This window comes from Sander lucioperca, chromosome 18 (assembly GCF_008315115.2).
Source record: "Sander lucioperca isolate FBNREF2018 chromosome 18, SLUC_FBN_1.2, whole genome shotgun sequence".
NCBI lineage: Eukaryota > Metazoa > Chordata > Actinopteri > Perciformes > Percidae > Sander > Sander lucioperca.
The window spans coordinates 17,635,921-17,659,753 of NC_050190.1; the positions used below are offsets into that span (position 1 = coordinate 17,635,921).

At 40.5% G+C, this 23,833-nt stretch overlaps 1 protein-coding gene across 2 annotated transcripts; it reads left to right on the forward strand.

Annotated features, from left to right (window-relative positions):
* Positions 1–1,048: 1,048 nt before the first annotated feature.
* sertad4 (SERTA domain containing 4) lies at positions 1,049–21,223 on the forward strand. Of its 2 annotated transcripts, XM_035994432.1 has the most exons (5): positions 1,049–1,562; positions 14,709–14,881; positions 16,005–16,123; positions 17,894–18,475; positions 18,506–21,223. In XM_035994432.1, exons 2-5 carry the CDS (start codon positions 14,728–14,730, stop codon positions 18,821–18,823), a joined length of 1,173 nt encoding a protein of 390 aa, XP_035850325.1. In that variant the 5' UTR covers positions 1,049–1,562; positions 14,709–14,727; the 3' UTR covers positions 18,824–21,223. The 2 variants fall into 2 exon arrangements, with proteins under 2 accessions (XP_035850325.1, XP_031144443.2); XM_031288583.2 differs by having other exon boundaries at positions 17,894–21,223.
* Positions 21,224–23,833: the final 2,610 nt, after the last annotated feature.

Below are 23,833 nucleotides of genomic sequence, written 5' to 3' on the forward strand. Positions count from 1 at the left end.
AAGGTTTTTACAATTAACTGTTCTCCAGCACATTCCACAGCTGAACACAGAACAAAGCGTCCAGGGGGAGAAATGCTGTAAATTAGATTCAGTGGCTGCTGCTGAATCAAAGGGGAAATGCATGACAGATGAGAGGGGCTTGCTCCCTCCCTTCTCTTTGTCGGTCACATCCCTGCAGAGCAGATCTCCAACACACAACCAGTCTAAAAAAAGTGTTAGGTTTCCTTCAAGTGCTGTCGGAATAATGACAATTACGAATTTCGTGCACAGGCTCAAACAATTTGGGAATAATGTGACATTTAGGAGACTAAAGGAAAATGAACACAGTAACATTTGACAAGGGAAATGAAATGATTAATAAGCAAGTATGAAGTAAAATTGGTGTATGTATGTAGGCTTTATGTGAATCGCTGGGTTGATGACTGAATAATATTTCTGTAAGTGGGCCTACAAACACAAGAAATCAATCCACTAGTATCAATGAAACAATTACAGCTGAAGAGATTAGTCAATTGACATGGGAAGAAAAAAAATCAGCAACAATTTTGATTAGAGCTGCAATGAGTAGTGGGAACTGTTTTGATAAAGTTAATTAATTAAAAATGGCAAACATTGGATGGTTCCAGGTTCTTAAATTTGCTGCTCTTCACAGTCTTAGATTAGGCTGTAAATCGAATATGTTGGGGTTTTGGAATGAAGGTCGAACAAAGCAAAAGCATATTTTTGAAGACAAGATTATTTATACATTTTTTTGATTAATCAAGACAAAATATTTCAATCAAAAATGCCAAAAAAATCCCTGGTTCAAGCATCGGAAGAGGTGCTAGCCTACTTATCTTGGTCAATATGATAGTAAATTGATAGTAAATTAAATATAATTAGATTTTGGATTGTTAATCGATAATTAAAAGAATCGTTAGGTGATGCCCTAAACAAAATCAAAAGGATCATCAATGTATAAGCTGCAACAATAAGTCGTCAGTCACTGACTATTCACTTACAATCTAAGCACCAATCAAGTGAGGGAAATTCCGAGCAGTACCTGAACTCCTCAGCAGTAGTTGGACTGGAAGGGATGGAGCTGCGACGCTGATGTTGTTTTCTCCGCCACATATTGATATGAACTGTCGACCCAGCCGTAACGACGTGAGCTGCTCGGAGCCTTCTGCATGGGAAACCACCGTGAATGGACTACCACACCACCGAAACAACACAAGCCAACCTTTTAATTTCATTGAGGAAAAGAAAAACAACAGCTGTCTACATTTTTGCCAGCGAGGAAAGCGCGCGGGGATGCTTCGCGCTGGTAGTGTAAAACGCGCGCGCTTAATGATAAGTATTTAGACAAGTAGCTAATTAACTAGTAATTACATAAGTGGTATTTAAACCGCAAGTGTGGTTCGCGTGTCTGCCAGTCGGCTAAAATTAGAACAACGCGCTGCCAACGAAGGACACAGTAGTCTTTATTCAGTAGGATATTTTTCATCAACGCACCTTGGATTTCAGTCGTTATCACAAAGCAAGTGTGGAGCCCAGGACGAGGTCCAAACAATTTAAGACAGGTAAGCTAACATTTTGCTAAATGTGTCAAAAATGTTTAGTCGTGTGAGTATCAGGTTCAGTGGCTTTAGTATTGAAAAGTAAAAGTAGGCTTTATAATGTTTTTGCCTCCATAAGTTATTCCTAAACGCTCTCTCATATAGGTTGTTTATATGACTTCAAATGTGTGTGTCTTTGTCTTCCATAATGTAATAATTATTGAAACACAGCATCCCATTTGGACTCAAACTCAATTTTGGCAAGTGCCAACACGACGTTACCTTGTTGACGCCCATATGCCAATCAGTGAGGTTACACTGGGAGGTAAACAATAACTTATTGTTAAGTTAAGGTTATTTTGAAAAATGAATTGCATACGAAATGATTCTCAGAGGAGTTCTGTTTCATTTAAAATTCCAATCAAGCAAAGTGAACAGTGGCAATACATTGTTGACAATTACAGAAAAAAAGCTACCTAAAATTAAACATTTAGTTGAAGGTACAATTCTGTTGATTTAGCTAAATGGCTTTAGTCAACGCAACGTGGATAATCAATGTTCACTGAGCTGAGTACATGTTTTGATAAACCTGTTGTAGAATGATTAGATGTGATACTGCAGGATTAATGAGAATCAGAGCTTTCAATAGCTGACAGAGACCCTGGTCTAACATACAGTATTATGCAGGCTGACATAACCAGCCACCCTCCTGGCATCCATCCAGCCTCACTTCATTATTTTGTGGGGACCGCTCTTGGCTGCAAATCCTGAAGTGGCGGTTGCCTGTATTACTGCTGCCTTCTGAAAGGAAGCGGGTTTAGACGATTTAGCTGAATTCTGAGCTTCTGTTCTAATTCTCTCCTTGATGTCATTTCTGTGCTGTCTTAGACTCAGTGTCACAAGCATTGACTCACTCAATGTGGACCATTAACACCCCGTTGGCCCCAGAGAGGATTTAAAAAATTCAAACATAGACAGTCTTATGGAGTTAGAGCAATAAATATACCCCAATCTCCCCTCTGTCTCTCCCTTTCTTTATGCCGTTTTGGTGAAAGAAAGGCTTTGTGCGCAGTGGGTTGGTAACAGGGTTGGATGCGCTTCACCTCCACTCACTGCCAACAACATCCGGAGTAACTTGCCAGGAATTCCACCTTTGCTATTTGTTTCCCTTGGAGGGAAAAGTGTGTTATGTGGAATATAGTGAGGCACGCAACAGGGGGGAACATCCAGCTCAGATTAAACTAACAGACCACAGAAGAGGGGCTATAACAAGAGGAAGTGCTCCGGCTTTGCAGCATGGTGGACGGGTTCCTGGCATCTAGCTTGGGCAAGTCCGATGCCAGATTCCTTCTCTTTGCCGCCTGCCAAAGCCCTCCGCCCCGTCGTCTTTATCAAAAGACCTCGCTGCGATTCCCCTCTTCCAGTTCTGTCGCAGCGCTATCAATCATATCTTGCTCTCAGCAGACTCTTCTGCTCATTAAGGATGTGAACCTGTAGGTAGCCTGCAGCCCCCCTAACCATTCATCTCTCTCAGCGGGGCGCAGAGACTCACATCTGGAGCAGCATTTCAAAACATGGCTCATAGCAGACATGTAGTGTACGCTGAAGGAGATTCGATACATCTTTTAAAGGCTACCTTTTAGCAGACGCGCTGCCAAGCATAACATTAACAGCACTTGGAAGTGTGTTGTTCATACACAAACCTGTAATGGTTTGTAATCTGCCAATAAGGCAGAAACAGCAGGTGTACAGCAGTACATAATACTGTATATATTACTGAACTAAGGAAATTTTAGGTTACCACTGAAAGACAAAAATGCTAATGAAATGTCATTGGTGATTATAGTTAACAAGAAATAGGATGGCTTCACATCTCATTCCCTTTGTCCCTCTCTTTCTTTGCTCTGTTTTGTGTAAAAGGTCTCAGGGCCAAGACAAGCTGAGCTGCTTTTGTGTGTGTGTGTGTGTGTGTGTGTGTGTGTGTGTGTGTGTGTGTGTGTGTGTGTGTGTGCGTGTGTGTGTGTGTGTGAGTGTGTGTGTGTGTGTGTGAGAGAGAGAGAGAGAGAGAGAGAGAGAGAGAGAGAGAGAGAGGACTGAAGGGTGTAGCCCCAGACTTCTTTTTTCCCCTCAGGCACTGCTTCCCCATCATGAATACGCCTTTGTGCTCCAGAAAGACACACAACTAAAAGGTGGACAACTTTAGAGGAAAGGATAGAGGAAGGTGTGACATGACATTTATTTATAGCTGAGACCTTAACCATGACTTCACCTCCATCGAAAATAACTGCATTTACAACATGAGATCGTACTCCTTATAAGTCCTGTAGGAACTCGAAAAAATGTAGTTTTTTTTCCCAAAGATTCCTTTTAATACTTAACTCTGTGTGTCTGTAATGAAGAGACCTGTGTGTGTTAGACCTGCACAAGAGCAGGATTTTGTTTAGACGAGACCGAATTAATACAACGTGTACAAACGCTGGTTCAAAATGCTTCACATTCCAGGTGTCAACATTTATCACTTATCATAAGTGGTACCATATTTGTGGTGGATTTCAGACCCCTTTCCTTAGCTTTGAAAACAACCTTAGGTTGGTGGTTAGATTTATTTATTTTTTTTTAATAAACACATACCGATGCACTTATCTGCCTTTTAATGTGCTGCATACACCTCTTGCAGTGACGTACCCACAGACCTCTGGCCCGTTAACCCTCACAGTCACAACAAGCCATCCCCAGATTGTCCATAATGCTGCTCCGTACAGCTGCCCTGCCACAACACATGTGTCACCACTCAGCAAGAAAAGCGCTGGGCAAAACCCTGGGGGCCCTGAGCCCAGCTTAGTCACGCCACCGCGGCAAAGACGGCCCTCCACCAACTGCAAGCTGCTCTGATGACTCCTGACAGGCTGCAAGCTAGCACAAACACAATATAACATGCAACCAAAAGGAAATACCAACATAACACAGCATAAGAGTGGAAGGGCAGTGGAGGATGCTTCTTGTTATTTTTGTCCAACATCAGGGTATCCTTAAGAAGTCTGGAAAAACCTTAATTTAGATAATAAAACCGTTAAGCCTGAAATGTTAACATAATTTGTACTACTTTTGTGTAGTGAAATTATTTCTAAGTCTCATTCCGATTCACATACAGTATGACCAAACTGAATGGAGAAGTAAAGTGTGGACAGATTGTTCTGTATTAATAAGGAAGAGTAAATGTCATCAGCATAATATATATGTTTCTAAGTACCAATTAGAACTCCATACATGCCTTTATTGATTATGGGGCTAGGCGATTTGACCGACACTTATCTGTTTTGTGTATAATTGGCCTTGCTCCATTTGGGACTGACTCATCCACTTCCCATCCAAACAGGGCAGTAAGTAGCCAAGTATTACACCACCTACGTCTAATTACAACCTAGTTGAACTTTGAATTGTGGCACAAAGCATTGCTATTGTACATTAAGCCCTTACTGTTCTTGGCTCAAATAATAGTATGCATTAGCAGAGGTAGAACAAATGAAAACAATACTGGGAGTAATTTAAAAAAAGAGTCCAAAGATATCACCCAGCATGGTTCTTTGTCAAGCCTGAAAACATGTTTTGCAAATATGCATGGCCATCATGTGCACAAGGAGGCAAGTTTCGCATTTACTGAACCAGCCCCAGACTTGCAGCTTTGCTGATGTCCCATTGAAGCTGCTTTAGTCCCTTTCTTCACACACTGAAGACATACAGGCTGTTTAATTTTCTAAAAAGAGGGTTTACAAGTCTTACTTAAGGCACACAAAACAACTACTGTACATTAGTGTCCCTAATCCTACTCAAATTCCTGCTGTATATAAGGATCTAATGTCACACATACTGTAAATATGTAGAGGAAGAGCCCTATGTGTAGCCATTGATCCTGTTGTCATCAAAAAGGCTGTCAGTGCATTAAGGTTTTTGTGAAAGCTTAAAAAAGCATAGTTATTATGTTTTTGCATTGATTGATTTTCTTTTAGCCTGCCTCTGCAAAGCATCTTTTGGAGTTTCTGTCTAATTTGCCCAGCGTGGCTGTTCTAGTGTTTCTGTGTAACTGCAGTCCACTCTACTAGCAGGGGGCTAATTGCTTGCTATTTGACTGTCTCAATTTTGATTCATAGCGTACAGTGCCTTGTTGTTGCTACTCTGAAGGAGAACTTGATGTCATGACACCTATTATCTATTCTCTATCTGTTCTCTCCTCTTATGCCAGCACTTGCACGCTCTCCACCCCCACGCCAACAGACATATTGATGGGATGTAGCTTCTCCATATTGAGAAGAAGTGGGCTGTATCTTGGCTTTGAGTTCCCAGTTACAGTATGCTGATCAACATCAGATGATGTTTTGTCATTCACTTTATTTGTCATTAGCATGCTTTCTGATTGTTATTTTATGGCTGTATTGTGTCAGGGTGTGCTCAGGGTAATATGATATAGATTGCATATCTATCCTAGAAAATAAATGCTCTTAACTCTTTTTTCAATTAAACTACCTTGCTATTTGTAGGGCTGGGTATCGTTCAAACATTTTCGATACCAGTACTAATACCAATACCGTGACTTTGATACCGGTTCCTCAACAATACTTTTTCCTATACCAATTTAATAAAACAGTTTAACAAAAAGAAATTACAACATTACACATTACGGCACCAATCTTTTTATTTAATTTTAGCTCCTACTTTGTGAGCCCTGTCTACCCCGTTTTTCCTGCATGCCTCTACATCGTGTAACGTTAGACAGCCAATCAGCAGCTTTATTAGATCTTGGTAGAAGCATGCTGCATGCTTATTGGCTCACTGATGCTGATGAGATTCGCTCCTTAGGTATTGAAATTTGGTATTGAATGACGAGGCATTTTTCGATAAGCGATACTAACGACGCAATTCGGTCGGTGCCTAAAAAGTACTGAATTCAGTACCCAGCCAGTAAACATTTTACAATTGAAAAATAAACTTGTCAGTGCTCTGTGGTGGCATTAAACAACAGGTTTCTAAATGTGCCATTATTTTTTATGTCTGTACATGTCTGGGCAATTATAGTTTTTTATATTATATATATATTTATATTATTCAATTAGTGAATTGACAGGAAGTTATTCGGCTAACTATTTTGATAATAAATTGTAGAATGTAGTAGCAAAAGTGCTAAAGAAAATCATCAAGAGATTAATTGAGCCTTAATTATATTGTGGATTAGCTCCAAAATTTCTTTATACTTTGTGTAGCCAAATGGGTTTCTGTAAAGGTGTTATATTTCATTAGATTCTCAGTGAAATCATGCACAATTGCTCCTAGATTTAATGTTTTTGCAGTCGGGTAGCTGTAATGCAAGAGAGAAGCAAGCATTTAAAAGGCTAAGCATCAAAGTGATGCAGGTGACCAGGTAGCACTATAAAGATGCAACAGGTGCTCCACAGCTGACAGATTTCAATGGCCCTGTCAAATCACGTCACCGTTCAGTCGCTGTGTGAGCGAAGGCAGCAGGCATCCAGCTAAAAAAGAAATGCAAGAGAGCAGGGAAGGCGCTGCCAGTTCTCAAGTTCTCCGTCTTCCAGTGAGATTCAAAGTGCCTGCCGTGAGATCACAGAGCTCCGAGGAAGCTTGCTGTTGAAGCTCCAGTCAAGGCAAACACAAGCAGCTCTTTCAGGGCTATGCCCACTTATCTTCTCACTGTAGAGATGTATTGCTTAGATTTAGTCCACCACACAAACTGTCACCACACACACACACACACCTGTCTGGGATGTGTACTGACATACACAAAAGCTGACACTCTCAAGAGCTGACATTGTTAAGAGTGACTTAGAAAAAGGATTCGTCTTACTTTGCACATATGCACATAACTTACTGAACCCAACTCCCCAGTGCTTTATACATTTGTACCGAATAGTTTGAAGCTTCAAAAGCCTCATTCATTTTAGGTGAGGCTATTCTATTAGGTAACAATCAATGTGCATCAGCTTAACCAAGTCAAATGTTAAGATAGAGAATCAGGCAGAGAATTGTTAATTTTTGGGAAAAATGAGCTAAGTAGAAAAGAATGGATTAGCTCAACATAAGTGAGGAAATTGCAGTCCAGTGGTTTGAAAAAGTTTTGGTTTAAACCAGATGACGAGGACTTATTCTTACAATGTGCTGCTAATTTTACTGCAACACAAAAGAGGAAAAGTAATAAAATAATTTTGCCCAGAGACACATAATTGTGATTAATTATGGTGACAGAGGTCTTGGACTGTAAACATGAATGCATATTCAATGTGGGTATGCAGTATGTAAGTCTTTATTTACACTGGGTGTGTACTCATGTCATTTGTGGTAATAGAATATGGCGGAGCAAAATCTTACCAATTATGTCCTCTGCAGAATTCCCTGTTGCACAATGTATCTGCCTGATTCTGTGCAGTTGTTAAGTCATGACACATTGCATGCCTGTGAGTGCTGTGAAGACCCTCTCAGGCAGTCTGGGATCTATTTTGATGTGAAAACCACAAACATGAACTCTTTCACTGCTAACTGTTCCCCTAAGGCTCGGGAAACACTTGCCAAAACCTGCCGGAAACCTGGCCAAAAGAACAGGGAGTAAATAATTAAAACACACACACACACACACACACACACAAAGTGATGCAGCATACACTCTGTCAAACACATGCTGGATCGATTAGCATTTTTGAGGCCGCAGAAAAAAAGAGAGAGAGCACAAAGTTTATTAGAGTCATGTTTCATACTCCTCCAGAATCATTGAACAAATGAAATCTACCCCCACTTTTGACCTAAATACCAGTTTTTCTTTGAATGTTTTTTATTAAACATAGGGTGAGGGCAAGTATTTGGAACCTCTAAACACTCCTCAAAAGCCACAACTGACAGAATCAAGATAATGAGCAAATAAACAAAAAGCTGCCCTATATATTCCTACACCGTTCACTGTTTATTTTTCAGATCAATTTTAAACACAGATGGTGGTTTGCAGAGTGGAGGGTCATATAATACCCACATTGATACTGTAACATAAATACCTGCGACCAGAGACAGCACCACTTTCATCATAAAAACCTGTTGTGGATATTGCGAAGCAATTTGGGCTACAAAATGAGAAGACAAGTAGGTTCCGATGGGAATACAGTGCTCACATCGAAGAAATACAACAAGGTGGTGTATGTGCGTAAAATGAAAATGTCTTTGCTTAGTAAAACATAGAAAACCTGAAAACTTTACAAAGTTGAACAGTAAAGTGAACAGTCAGATTAATTAAATTTTAAAAGGAGCACACTACATAAAGGCAAATAAATTGGCTTATTGCAGATATAGTGTTACCATATGTCGGCCAATATAACAAACCATTGCAGTAGAGAAATGCCAGGTTTGAGGTAGTCTTGCATTGCCAGACCTATCTCCACAGCGTCGTGTCAGTGCTAGAGTAAAGCCTGGCTGGTGTATATCTGCGATAATTATATTCTTGATGATATAACAAAATACTGAACAATATTTTATTATTAATTTCATACAATTGCAGCAAAATAAGTGTTTTAAGTCAGTATAAACGTATACATTCTTTGGTTTGTAAACAACAGTAACTCAAAGTGAGATTCAGATTCTGTATGAAATATACAGTAAATCGTACAACATAGTACAACATTGACAGGCAATTACGTCAACAGGATGGAATATTAGCATTATCACGATATGAATATCTTCATATATCATGATATGAAAATGATATCAGTAGTATTGTGAACAACATAACATGGTAGTAAGCCAGACTATGTTTGAGGTAATTTAGAAACATTGTCACTGTAACATAATTTGTCCACCAGAGAGCTTAAACAACACCAGAATTTACTGTAATAGAAAATCTGCAATTACAAGCTTCAAAATAGCCAAAAATATTGGTTATTGTTCAACTGTGAATGGCAAAAATAGCCTTGTTTGAGGAAGATACATAAACACCTACTGTATATGTGTGAAAATCCAGTGCCTTAGTTGACTTTCCTTCCGAAATAATTCAGGACACTACAAGCTGTGTGTGTGTGTGTGTGTGTGTGTGTGTGTGTGTGTGTGTGTGTGTGTGTGTGTGTGTGTGTGTGTGTGTGTGTGCGTGCGTGCGTGCGTGCTGGAGGGAGTGAGTCAATCACAGCAGCAGAAATCATCCCTGCGGGCGATCCGTCTCCACTCATGACAAGGCTCCTAAGGCACTTATCTTTCCTTCCTTGACTCATTCCATCCATCCATCCCTCAGCCCTCCCTCTATCTCCACCTCTCCCCATTCTCTCTTCCTATTCTCTATCACTCTCTGTCTCCCTCCCACGGTTTGTCTCGTGCCCTGGCACTGCAATTAACTTCTCATCATCAAAGGGTGTAATGAAAAAGAAGGCGAGATAGAGAGTAGGGAAGCTATGAGAGGGATAAAGCCAGAAGGAGAGTGAACAGAGGTTAGCAGTGTCTCACACACATACACACACACTCACACACACACACACACACACACACACTTACACTTACACTTACACGTGCATGCTCGCAGGTTCTTTTTTTTTTCTTTTTCCTCAAATACATACTCTGTTAAACACAATCACACACACACACGCAGCCTACACTTGCTCTCAATCACTCTCACATTCCTGCGAGATGCAGACAGAAAGGGAGAAAGAGAGGTATGATATCCCCCCCAGGGAGATTTTTCTCTCCTCGTTCCTTGTTTTTATTTCTGAACCCCCTTTTCTCCCTTCCTCTTTCACAGACACACACACACACACACACACACACTTGTTCACACTGTCTCCCCTCCTCCTCCTTGTCTTTGAAGAACAAGAAGTATCGCTGTACATGTAGGGAAGCTGCTCTGTCGGTATTCTCATTGTTTTGTTTTTTTCACCCCCCTGGTTCAGAGAGCTGTCGACTGTGACCGCTGTTGAAAGGATGTCAGCGAGAAAGAGAGAGGGAGGTTGAGACTGGGGGATGAAAGAGGTGATAAAGGAGGGAGGGAGGGGGGTGTTGAGATGGAGGTCCCTAAAGAGGACAGAGGGAGTGAAGGCATGCTTATTTCTTTGTGCCCAAGCAAACGTAGCAACAGCAGCAGTGAGGCGAGGTGATGGAGAGGAAAATAGCTAAGGGTAAAAAAGCAGCTCAAGGGGGAAATGAGAAGGGCTAAAGCTGCTAATTAACCATGGCACTAGCGCTCAGTAACAGTGACATAATTGGCCCTAGTTGGTGGTCCTTGGTGGGGGAGGCCTCATCAGTGGAATCTAGCTCATACAAGTATGGTTTATCTGTGACAACACGTCATGAAATGTGAATAATCAATATAGATTATGACCCAAACTGGAATAGCTGAGTTCCAGGCTTCACTGGTCAAAGAGAAGAAAACTTAATGTCTTTTAGCTGGATTCTCCCTCCAGCCCTTCCATATCCATTAACATCAGAATATGTTGGTGGAAGTAAACTGTACAGTAATTTGTCTTTCCCCCTGCCCCCCCCCCCAAAAAAAAAAAAATTAGAATTGTGTGCTACAGTCCTTGTTGATGCACAAGTTGTTGGCCTGAAGCAAATGTAGACAATGACGTGTCTCCTCTGATACACATGGAGTCACCAGCTCCTTCTTTTTACACGCCAAAGGTTGATGAATGTCCCTCCGAGAGCTCAACCAATCTGCACCACCCTCACACCAACCAGTAGAATGTGATCCCTCACCAGCTTCCCACCTGCAAACACTCTCAATTGGTGTTACAGTAATGTTGGTCATCAAAAATCTGGCCAAGAAATACTCCAAAATTAAAACGAGACAAAAATACTAAATAAAATGTAATATTTGTAACATATTGGAATATTTTTGTTTACAGACAATGCAAAACTACAATAGCAAACTACAGTAGTGTAAGATGAACAAATTGACATGTAAGCTAATTATTTTTTGGGTGTACAACAAAAAAATGCAAAACCAATGACATTCCCATGAGCCTCGGCTTTGTGTTAATCACCAAAAGTTAGCAAGATTATAATTGTTTGTAAGCATTGTCATTGTGAGCATGTTAGCATGCTGACGTTAACATTTAGCTCAACGCATAGCTGTGCCTCACAGAACCACTAACAAAGCTGTAGACTTTTGTCTCATGTCGCAATTCCGAAACTTCTGTTAGTACACGTTACAGTTCCATGTAGTACACTGTGTACACATAGTACACGGATAGTATTAGTGCTTGAATTTTAACAGGGTAGTGTTGTCTTAAATAGCACACAGTCATCATGTACTAACTGTACCAGAAATGACAATGTACGCAAATTGAGACACAGCATTAGTCTTGTTTCATTTTAAACCCTCCATTGCCTGCATGCATCTGCATCTTCATAACCCCCTCTGCCCAAAAAAAGAATCTAATTTAGATGGCTACTTACTTAACCTGGCTACATACTAGGGCTGAACGATTAATTGCATTTTCGATAATATCGCGATATGTTAAAACGTGATTTCCTAATCGCAAAGGCTGCGATTTGGTCACATGACTTGCGAGAGCAATCAGTCTGCACTCCATAGAGAAAGCATCAACTAGCATGCTAACGCTACACTGTACCTTGAGCTGATTTCTGTCATTCAAACAACTCTGAGTTGTAGTTTAAAACTTTTACAGCCATTTTAATAAAATGAAGGGTTTTATTCGGGCTTGAGTCTATACATGCAGTTAATGGATACAGGCACACAGAACTCAAGGCTCGATTGGCAACGATTAGCTCTGATTAGCGGTTAGCTCTGATTAGCGGTTAGCTCCGTTATAAAGATATGAGTGGAGGAGCTGCCACTGAGAGGGGTAACAACCAGACTGATAAATGACGTTCGGGGAGCTTTCATAGCAGCGTGGCCGCGGTGTTTCAACAGTTTTATTAGTACATTTACATGTACTAATAATCCGTGGGATTACAGTTAATCCCACGGCAAGAACACCAGCAACTAGCTAACGCAACGATAGCCTCTCTGAGCAAGTGCACTCGGCAGCACGCAACTTCACGAGGGGGAGGGGCTGGAGGCAGCTCCTCTCTGTGCACTGTAAAAAATTACACTGGTGTGTGTGTATGTGTGTGTGTGTGTGTGTGTGTGTGTGTGTATAGATATATACTATATTTTTACTTATTTAACTGTCTAGTGTGTAATTGTGTGTTCATACTATACATTATTATATTATTCTTTGTTGAATAATACAGAAGACAAAGAGCTTAAAAAAATAATCGAATATCGAATCGTAATCGCAATATTTGGGAAAAAAATCGCAATTAGATTATTTTCAAAAATCGTTCAGCCCTACTACATACACATCATATAGTTAAAAGTCAAACACAGTGGTAATCAGGTGGGGACTTGTGAGTACTGTACTGTATGCCCATAATCTTATCATGTGCAAGTTAAAGCCCTGTCTGCCCCATCTGTGTGCCTTAGCCTGCCACCCAACTGGCAATGCAACAAACCCTTGGTTACACTGGTAATGCCAGTTGTTGGGTGGGTGTGGGGGGGCTGAAATTGTACTATATGACTATATATATATATATATATATATATATATATATATATATATATATATATAGACATTGCAACATTTACTATATCGCCAACTCCTAGCGATCAATTCTTGAACCACTCTTTGTGGGTAGTTTGTCTTGGGAGGCCCTACCGGCTATTACACCCAACAACGCAGCTCCGACCACAATAAAAGTCTAAGTTCACAGGGGGGGTCTTTTCATATAAGATGGATCATAACATTGACAGATGGATTGGTGCAGCATTTGTAGTAGTACAGACCTTGTACTGCACTGTTGATATTAAAGCATGCTCGCTGAACCCTTAGAAAACATCAAATGTAATGCTGTCCTGTAATCTATTACTCCCTGGGGCTGGCTAGATAGGTTTGGGAGGAGTGGCATTGCCTTAAGGTGATGTTTCAGTGGCTTCAGGTGTGTCTGATTAGTCAGTTAAAAGCAAACACTAGAAAAGCAGCACACAGAAATAAAACTGTTCATCCAAGCAAAGCAGGGAGCTTATTGAAGCGGACATTTTAATCAGCTACCCAACGGGTGAGGCTGAGATGGTGTCGACTCCATTTGGTTCTGTCAAGCTGGGTTGTGGGTGATGATATCTGTTCATGTGGGCAGGTAGAGGAGGGGCAGGAGAAGCTTTGAGAAGAAAAGGCGGTGACAAGGAGGTCCGGCCGCCGATGCCTGAAACAGCTGGCTTTGCATTCTGCATGAAGGGGAGGAGTCAACAGCAAGCCAAATGACAGTCATTCACTGTGATCAAAAGGACGATAGAGTTTCTCTCGGATTCAAAGATTTACAACAGATTTTGGCTCTTAGGCCCCTCAGTGTCGTCACAGTAGGGCTCTGTTTTCAGATTGAAAACAGCTCAGTTGGCGGGCTAGTGCTACTCGCTGCCATGTAATGTGCCCTCCTCATGTTTCTTCTTATTTGCATCACTTTCATTTAAAACACATTTATCATTTAAGGTGGTATCATTATTTGTATTATTTGGAAACTAACAAAAATCAGGATGAAAATAAAACCAAACTGTGCCTGTTTGATACCTTTTGTCAAGTTGTTTAACTTGTGCACTGGACCTACTGGCACCGTGCACATCTCCTTTGCCTTATAGACGACCATGCTGTGACACAGCTTTCCAGTGCGACCTGATGTATAGGATCCATTTCACCGAACAAGCACGTGTCAAACATCTCTCTAACTCTAATCAATAGGGAATTCATGATGCGAGTTGGTGTCATCTCTCCATCTGCGTTCCCACTTGTAACGGTACCACGCATATCACAGAGTTGCCAGCCATCTGCCAATTTTTAGTGCTCACCATTATTGTCGTTCAGATTTGTCATTCAGCTTGCGCAGAAGACCTACAACACTGACGTATTTGCCAGTATCGTAGACAAAAATCTTGTTAACATTTACCACATCATTGGGAAAGCATATGCAGAATGCTTGTTAGATTTATGGAGAATACGTGTGTTAATGTGAAAACTGGTACAGAGATAACAGATAATTGTCATTTTATAATCAAGGAGTATTCTTATGTTTAGAATCACAGCTTATTATGGGTTTGACTAGCTTTGTTGTTTGTTTAATCATACTGATTTCCATTCTGTTTTTTTCCAGACCTGAATCGGAGAGAGAGATGACCCTAGTTTTGTCCATGAATCCTTTCCTGGACTCAGAGGGAGACTCTCCGCTCTCCACATACAAGCCTATATGGGAATCGGAGCGTTGCACTAAGACCTGCCTGTCGAACCCTGCCCCACCATGCAGTTCTGAAGAGAAATTTACACAAGGTACAGACACTAAACACAGATGTTTCTTTATTCATTCAGTCATTTATGTAAGCTGGATTTAATCAGATGGATAAGGTTTATCAAGGATTTTGCACCACACACAATGGTCAGTAGTGCCTGGTTTTCAGACCTGGCAATTAGTCTGCCCAATCCATCAGTATTTCTCTGTCCTAGCCCTGCTGTCATAGTTATAGGTGTCTGATAGCAGGTCAGCAGTACAGTGTAGGTGTACTTGCTTTCATTGCATAGTTGGTGTAATTTAAGGATTTGTTTAATTATATTGCTAGTCAAACAGTCATTTCAGTATCAACTGAGTTACCAAAGAAAGCTGTTCTTCCAGAATAGCCTGCTGCCATTTAGGTCACTTTATGAGGTTCTACTCAAGCATAACCAGGGTGACTGGTAACTGATTAGACTAAAACTCAATGTTTTCTTCAAAATGTATCCTTAACTAAAAGGTGTTCTGCTTTATTCTGTTAATGCAGCAAAAAATTGTTAAAGCTGGTGTGCAGTAGCCTGGCAAAAGCGTATTAGTCTGGAACCTCTCGGTTCATTTTGTTTTCCAAGGAGTGCAGACTAAAATGCCTCTGACGCAATTAGATAGACCTGCAACCAATCAGAGCAACGAAACGTGTGACATAGTGCTAAGCGACACATGCAAGGAAAAAAAATTCACAAACCTTCTCAAGTTACAGCTAAACAGTACACTAAAATTTGTTTCTTAAACTATTTGAGACAGGAAAGAGTTAATACAATAACTTGTATTTGATCAGCACTGCCTAGTTTGACAGTTTGATCTGAGTTTCGTGAGCCTGGTGCTTACACGGGATGGACCTACAGTACAGTGACACTCCTCTGTCATCGTCACAAACCCAAGCCCCATTTTACATAAACAGTTGTGATTGGTCGGCTGGAAATCTGTCTGAACGGGAGGGGGGCCAGACGCATCTGCCAGAGCAAATGAAACATGAGCTCACAGATTTGTCTGGTTCCCAGGCTTTGTGTGCAGCTCAGTTCTATATTAATGTTGTTTTCACAGCATCTTTGGCAAATTGTGTGATATTCACTTACAGTGAATGACAGATGTCATCACAATACATTTAAATGTATGTTCTGTCTGCAGAACCGCCCTGCAGGCGAGTTCCTGATCATGTTTCAGTATCAAGGATTGCATACTTCAAGAGGAAGTTTGTTGATGATGATGATGAGCCTCCCTTCAGCTTCAGGACATACTGCCAGACTGTAAGTATTGACTAGGGCTGTCAAACGATTACATTTTCTTAATCGCAATTAATCGTTGAATTTCTATAGTTAATCGCGATTAATCGCATGTTTTATCACATTATTAAAATTCTATTATTTTGCATTTCAGAACTGTTTTTAAGTACATATTAACAATGGAAAGCAATTCTTACCAGTGTATCTTGATTGGGAATCAAATGAATGCAAAGAAAGTGACTTTATGAACTTGATTTTAAGATTTGTATTTGTTTATTATATATTTAATCTAGTCACACATTTGAATCTAGAGTCAACATTAGGGTTGGGTATTGTTTGGTTTGGATACCGGTGCTAAAGCGGTACTTTTAAAACGGTACCGGTGCCTTAACGGTGCCTGAACCAATACTTTTTAAGAAAGTAAAAAAAAAAAGAAGGGTACTAAACAGTTGGCAACATTAAAGAACAGCTTGTTTATTGCTAAGACCATATCGTCAAAATTAAATGTTTAATAATAATGTAATAACTATAACAATAACTTATTTCACTAGTAAATAGCTGTTGAATGACAAAAACAACCACCAGATGGGAAAAGGACATTTAACAACAACTTTGAATGCACTACGAGGCTGCAAATTACTAGTTTCATTGAACGCACCATCTGTGTTTTTCCGACAACGGCAGCTACAGACTGCTACATCCCGGTGTTGAATCCTCTACAGTGAAATACAGTCACACTTTACACCGTTTAGCGTTAGCTGTCAGCATTGTAACCGTGTTTAATCCAGCTACTAGCTAGCGGTAGGCTAACGTTAGCTGCTGTCGAGTATAGTATTAACTAGCGTCACGCGTTGCTATTCATGCAGCAGCAGGATGTGTTACGAGGAAGTACGGCAAAATAGTAGCCTGTTAGGCACGACGCAAAGCCGAGTAAAGTGAAAATAAATTAATAAATGGCGGCATGCGATTAATACAATTAAAAAAAATTAACGCATTATGCTCGGCCCTTAATCGCATCGCGATTAATGCGTTAATGCTGACAGCCCTAGTATTGACACACTCATATTCTCACATTCTGAGTACACAGTGTATCCTAAGTGACCTCATTACAATGCCATACCCTTGGCCAATTATAGGTCATTGTCTCTATTAGATGTTTGAGTGAGGTCATGCAAATTAAAACAGCATCCAATTAACTAACTCTTTAACTATGATTATTGGTGGTACAAAGGCTGTCACTGTGTCCAAAATCACTATTCAACCAATATTCTCTATATGATATGATGATATAGTTTAGTGATCTTGAGATTTTTACACTTTTAAATCATCATAATTCTGCATTTTTGTTCCAACATGGACATTTCTGAGCGCTCTTTAGTGGATAAATTCTACACCAAGAATTCCAACCTACAAATAAAATGGCAGTCAGTAAATATAGTGCACTAAATAGGGATTGGTTTTGGTGCTTATTCAAAATGGCTACAATCATCGCTGCATGCAAGCATCATAAAGAAGTGCTCCGATCAGATTTATTTTAAAAGGAGTTTTGGAAAATAGATGTTTCAGAGTTGTTAATTAATGTTAAACCTAAAGTATGATAGTTGAAAAGGAGGATTTATTTGCCTGCATATATTGAGGGTTGATTTGCAATTTGATTTGCATTAGTATTATTAAAAGCAATGCACACAAGTTATTTAAAATTGGTTGTGCAATGCAATATTATTGAATCTGGATCTCTGGCTTTTTAAACTAACTAACCAGGTTACATAGATCTAATGGGACAATGTCCTTCAGGTTGCCCCAGTCTTGGAGGAGCGTGCCCATGTGCTGCGCCTCTCCCTGGAGAAGATGCGGTTCATTGACGACCCTGAGGCCTTCCTCCGACGCTCCGTCCTCGTCAACAATCTCCTTCGGCGCCTGCGAACTGAGATTCTGCTCCAAAGCACTGACTGGTGCTTCCCACCCAACCCAGCATTTACCACTGGCCCCTGCGTCCCAGCACCCACCACTAACGCTGCTCACCAGGCACTCCGCGGAGCAGTACCCACCCGGATCTGTTTAGCACCCCAAGCCGGACCGCCCTTCCGTAAGCGCTTCCGAATGGTCCGTGGAGGACAGGGGGATCTACGCCCTGACTGTGCCCAGACATGCTGCTGCATCTACGCAGCGGCCGCTGCTGCAGGACACTATCTCCACCTCCCATTCTCCATGTACGATGCAGCACTCTCGACCTGCCCATCCACACCACACTCCTCCTCTTTTTTTCAGCTAGCTAGCCATAGTAAGTTAGGGCTGACAATGGCCATAGAAGAGCATGATGGGGAGGATGAAGATGTTGAGGAGGAAAATGAAGAGGATGAAGAGAGGGAATTGGACGAGGAGGAGGAGGAGGAGGAGGAGGAGGAGGAGGAGGAGGAGGAGGAGGAAGAAGAGGTTGATAGAAGAGAAGCTGGGCCTTCCCTTGATGTTGTCAAGGACAAGTCAAGACAGAAAAGTAGGACTAGAAACTTGCTGGGTCACGCACATACAAGGACAGAGGAGGACAGCTGCATGACAGATAGGGTAGAGGAGGAAGAGGGAGAGCAAGAGGAGGAGGAGGAAGAGGAGGAGGAGGAGGAAGAAGAGGAGGGGCGGGTTGTGAGACCATGTCAGTGGGACTCTACTGCCACAGAAAGGGAGCTCCACAAGGTCAGCTTTTGGCGCCGCAGGGCTCATAGACAATGATTACGCTTAGAAATTATTACTATATATTACTTACATTCTCTCTTAGAAAGAAAAGTTAATGATGACGACAACTGTCATCAGTTGAAGATTATTTTTCCTCCTATCAGCAGAAGGTGTGAGATACCTACACTATAGTAATGCCAAGTCAGCTTTATTTTAATGGTCTAATATACTCCAGGATTGCACACAAATAAATTCCATTCAACTATATTGTCAGTGTTATGGTCAAATAAAAAAAATACACAGACAGTTCTTGGCAACTGTTGGCACTGGGAAGTTTTCTCAAACAACTACGTAGGCTAAGGTCACATATGATGGGATCCTAAATCCCTACGGTGAAGTGAAGGGTCTCCAAGACCATTTTCAAGCCCCACAGCATAAAACTAAAAGGTCACTAGTGGGGCTTTATATCGGTGCACCGGTCTCGTTTCAGGACCCTAAACAAGCCTATGAAATGAAGGGTTGTGGATTGGGGAGTACGTGTGCTTCTGTGCGTGTGTTTGCAAGATATGATGTAGCATTTTTAAACTTGATTTTAAGCCGTTCTTTTTTTAAACATGGGTTACGCATAATTATGTGTGCCGTTTGATTTTGACGCTGTCTCAGGCAATGGCAAGTGACTGTGCTGCAGTGGCGGCACCATGTGTATTCAAATTATTTTAAGAAACAACAATCATGAACATTGGAAAGGTTAAATCACAAGTTCAAGTGCCTTAGTGTTTTTATAGATACATGTATATTGTGTGTTAATGTAATTGTTCTTGTTACTAAGTATCTTGCATTCCAAGTGACTGCGTTTGACTAAAACAGGACACGGGCATGTAGTTAAATGCAGGGATTTTTTTTTTAGTGTATGAAAGTTCAAAGCAAACTAAATGTCCACACCCAAAAATGTATTCTGTTTGTTTTACTTCAAAATGCATGTTTTCTAGCACTACCTGTCTTGACAATGCACTTCAAGGACAGTTGCTAAAGCCTTGAAAAGCTAATTGTGTTCAAATCCTCCTTACGTTAGTTAGATTCAATCAGAAAAGGCTTGTTAATGGTTTGGTTGCGCTGTCCATTGATGAGGTTTTTACCAAAAAAGCGTCTGTCTGCAGCATTATAAAATCAAAACGGTCACCTTCGTCACATATCTACCCGTGCAGCAAACACAACAGGACAGGTCAGACTTTTCAGTGAGCTCTATTTGGAAGTTAAAGGAATAGATCAACATTTTCAGAAATTTTCTTACACGCTTTTTTGCCAAGTTAGATGAGAAGATCAATACGAAAGTTAACAAAATCTGCTTACCAGCACCCCTATAGCTCATTAATTAACATGTTATATCTCTGTGGTTTTACGGTGCTACTTCCTGGGGCCAGATGCATAAAACTCTGTGTAGATTCAGGACTCAAAGTGTTTACGCGCATAGACAGAAATAGGCATACGTATTATTTCCTACATATTTATAACTACGTCTGGTTTTGTTTCATAAATGTCAATAATTGTGGAGCTGGGCACACACGCACAAGCCTGATTTCCACACCCACAGTTTGCCATAAATGGATTTAGAAATGCCCGTAAAACATCCGTTTGCATATTGATACTTGTGCCTGCTTCACCACTCATTAGACCTGTCACATTCTTACTTTATAAATAACCAGATTATGTGGCAAAAGGCATACGCAAGATACAGTGTGTTAATAAATGAGCAAGCATAAGTCGAGAAAGGGAATCCAAGTATTCTCGATGAAATCAGGGTGGTTGCAGAACATTGTCAGCCTAATAGGGCATACATTGGTTAGTATATATGTAATTTTAAAATAAAAAGGACCCATTTCAACATGCATACATGTAAAAACCAGTTGTTATTTACGTACATGAGCCTTTCTGTCATGATGGCATGATCAGTGGTTTCTTGTTTGTTGGTGTGTCTCGCCTGAAGATTACGTTCCTCACACTGATGACAAACCCAAACCAAAGTTGTTTAAAAATGTAAAGATTATATCAGTAGGGTTTTTCTTCTTTGTGACTACCATAAGGTACAAGAATTGGATGGTCTCAGTCGGTTTGTTAGGTGGAATTATTCCTGCCTAGCCACTTGTCCTATCTTTCTTTTGGATGTACAAAACAAACATTTTTTGTTTGCATACCTGTTTTAGCATCGGTGACACATCTTCAACTAGACAACGAGTACCAGCCTATTTAATTTCTCTGAACCCTAAATGATAAAACCCAGTGATTATCAGTGGTATTTTTTAAAGATGAAAAACTTTGACGAAGCAGTATTTGTTTCTGAGACGAAAACATGTAACTGCATTGTCTGTTATTAAAAAACAAAAGAGCGAATCTGCTCTGATAATTTTATGTAATGTTCTGTGACAAGTGTAAAGATCAGTAAAAGAAATGTTAAAAAGATATTGCTTCCTCCTTTATTCCTTTTACATTACACAGTACAATGTTCCTTTTTAGTTCACAGTACAATGTGTGTGTGTGTGTGTGTGTGTGTGTGTGTGTGTGTGTGTGTGTGTGTGTGTGTGTGTGTGTGCACGCACGCACGTGTGCATGTAGGTGTGTCTGCTTATTGTCTTGCTTCCCATCCTGTCTGCTGTTCAGTGGAGTGCAGTACCACAGCTTATTGCACTCGCCAAATGTCTCTCAGGTGTCATTTTGCCGCTCAATTCTTGTTAATCTTTTTGACATTATGCTCAGAGCAGTCACCTCCGCACTCTTCCCTACACTCCCTGTCATAGCTATTGTACCTTTAAAACACACACTTCTACTTGTATCCCATACAACCTAGACATAAGCCAAGGACAATTTAAAAAATATATAATTCCTCACTCATGATTACTTGTTATTATGACGGTTAAAGACAGTCTATACTGTGCTGTGTGTGCATCCACTGGCATTACTGGGCTTTAAGTTAAATGTTCCTTTGATCCAGTAATAGTGTTCACCATGTGCACCCTAATTACTGGATTATTCCTCATACTGTGCAGGTTTTGTATGACATTGCTCTGGATTGCTTGAAAGCAGCTAAGCCATTGTACGCAACTCTGTGTGTGTGTGTGTGTGTGCGTGTGCGTGTGTGTGTGTGTGTGTGCGTGCGTGCGTGCGTGCATGTCGCAGGATGCAATAGTGTGGGGAGGTTAAATCACAGGGTCTGAACATCTTGACAGCTCTGTTGCGAGGTGAGGATGGAAGATCATCTTTTCATGACACTTTTGCCACATGGGTGTGTGCATCCTGCTGCTCAGCCTGCCCCCACCTTTCTTTGCTGCTACTTCACATTCCTCACTATCACTGTCCCGCATTTCACTGCACTCACTATTACAGGACTGACTGTTTTTGAATAGAAATGCAAAAACAACAGATATTGTATTGACGTTTCTTTACATGTTACATGTTTATATAATACCATATTAAGATGCAAATTTAAAGTGACTAATTTAAATGGATACCAGAAATTGCTATTTATATAAGGTATTATAATGTATGTACTACACCAGTAGATCCAGACTTTTTTTTTTAATCAGATCTTCCCCCACAGCGCTGTCAGATGAACTAAAGCACCCCCCTTCATCAACACCACCTGTCATGTTCGAAATTGATGTTTGTTGATTATATAAAAGTGGATATTGTCACAATAATTTTTCATACATTTGGACTAGTAATGTTCAAGTCAGTCAGGTCTGCTACCACTTAGAGTGTCAGAACCTGTATGTTTCAACCATGTATCCATTACATTAACCTAACTATTGAACTTTTTCTTCATTAGTGTTCCCTATCTATTATGTATCTACTATCACCATTTATCCATTAATGTTTTGACTATGGATGTATTACTGTAAATTGCAACACTTGCCAGCTGACTTTATCCATGGATTTTTTAAATAATCAAATCATTAATTTGTTCAAATTGGTTGAGATACTCTGCAATCTTTCCACTAACCCCCTGGCAACAGCAGAAGTACTCCTGGGGTACCAGTACACCTGGTTGGGAATCACAGTTCTACACAATAGTACACAATCACCATTACCATTACCTATAACATCATAAACATATAGTATACAATCGTACGTCATTCATAGTTATAAAAAATAGCATGTAGTCCAATCAATAAGGGCATGTTGGCCATTGTTGCAACTACTGCATCTTTGTTTGCAAACTGTATTCATGTCTGCATACATAATACAATGCTCTCTATCTCTCTTTGTCCCTTCATCCGTTCTCCCCCCCCCCCATGCCTAAGGCAAAGATGGGGACTTGCCAAATAACACACACACGCACGCACGCACACACACACACACACACACACACACACACACACATCGTCGGGCGAGTGCTGAGGAGAGGGGAGCTGTCATTTGTCAACAAGGAACTTTGGCAGCTCACCGTTGCCATGGGAACTGTCTGTTGCTGAGGACTGGTTTTGCATCACAAGGTCTTCGATTTGGCTCCAAATCCTCGGAGGTCCCACCCCTCCTCCACCCGCCTCACCTCCGTCTCACACAGCTTCAAACATATTGTCAGAATGTTATATTCTTTTTTCCTCCCTGTTCTGCTGTCTTTCACCTCACAGACATAATTCCTCTGTTTCATTCCCCCATCAGGTCTTCTCATTAGCAGGAAGATTTATATCTGCTGTTTGATTTACAACCGCTAGATAGATAGATAGATAGATAGATAGATAGATAGTGTGTCTTCTAGATTTATTCAATTGTTTTGTCTATAAAATGTCAGAATATAACAAAATATGCACATAGCCATACAAATAGCCTATGTTTCCTAGAGCCCAATGTGACATCTTTAACTGTCTACTTTTGTCCGACCAACAGCTGGAACCGAAAAATATTTGGTATAGTTTAAAAAAATATTATTAGTCGACTGATGAATCGACTAATCGTTTCAGCTCTAAAGTTGAGCGTCAGCATTGAACCACAAAAAGTAGAATTCTACAGTATCAGTATTAAGTTTTGAGGTACTAGAATCAATACAAACAGAAAATGTTACACTACATTCAG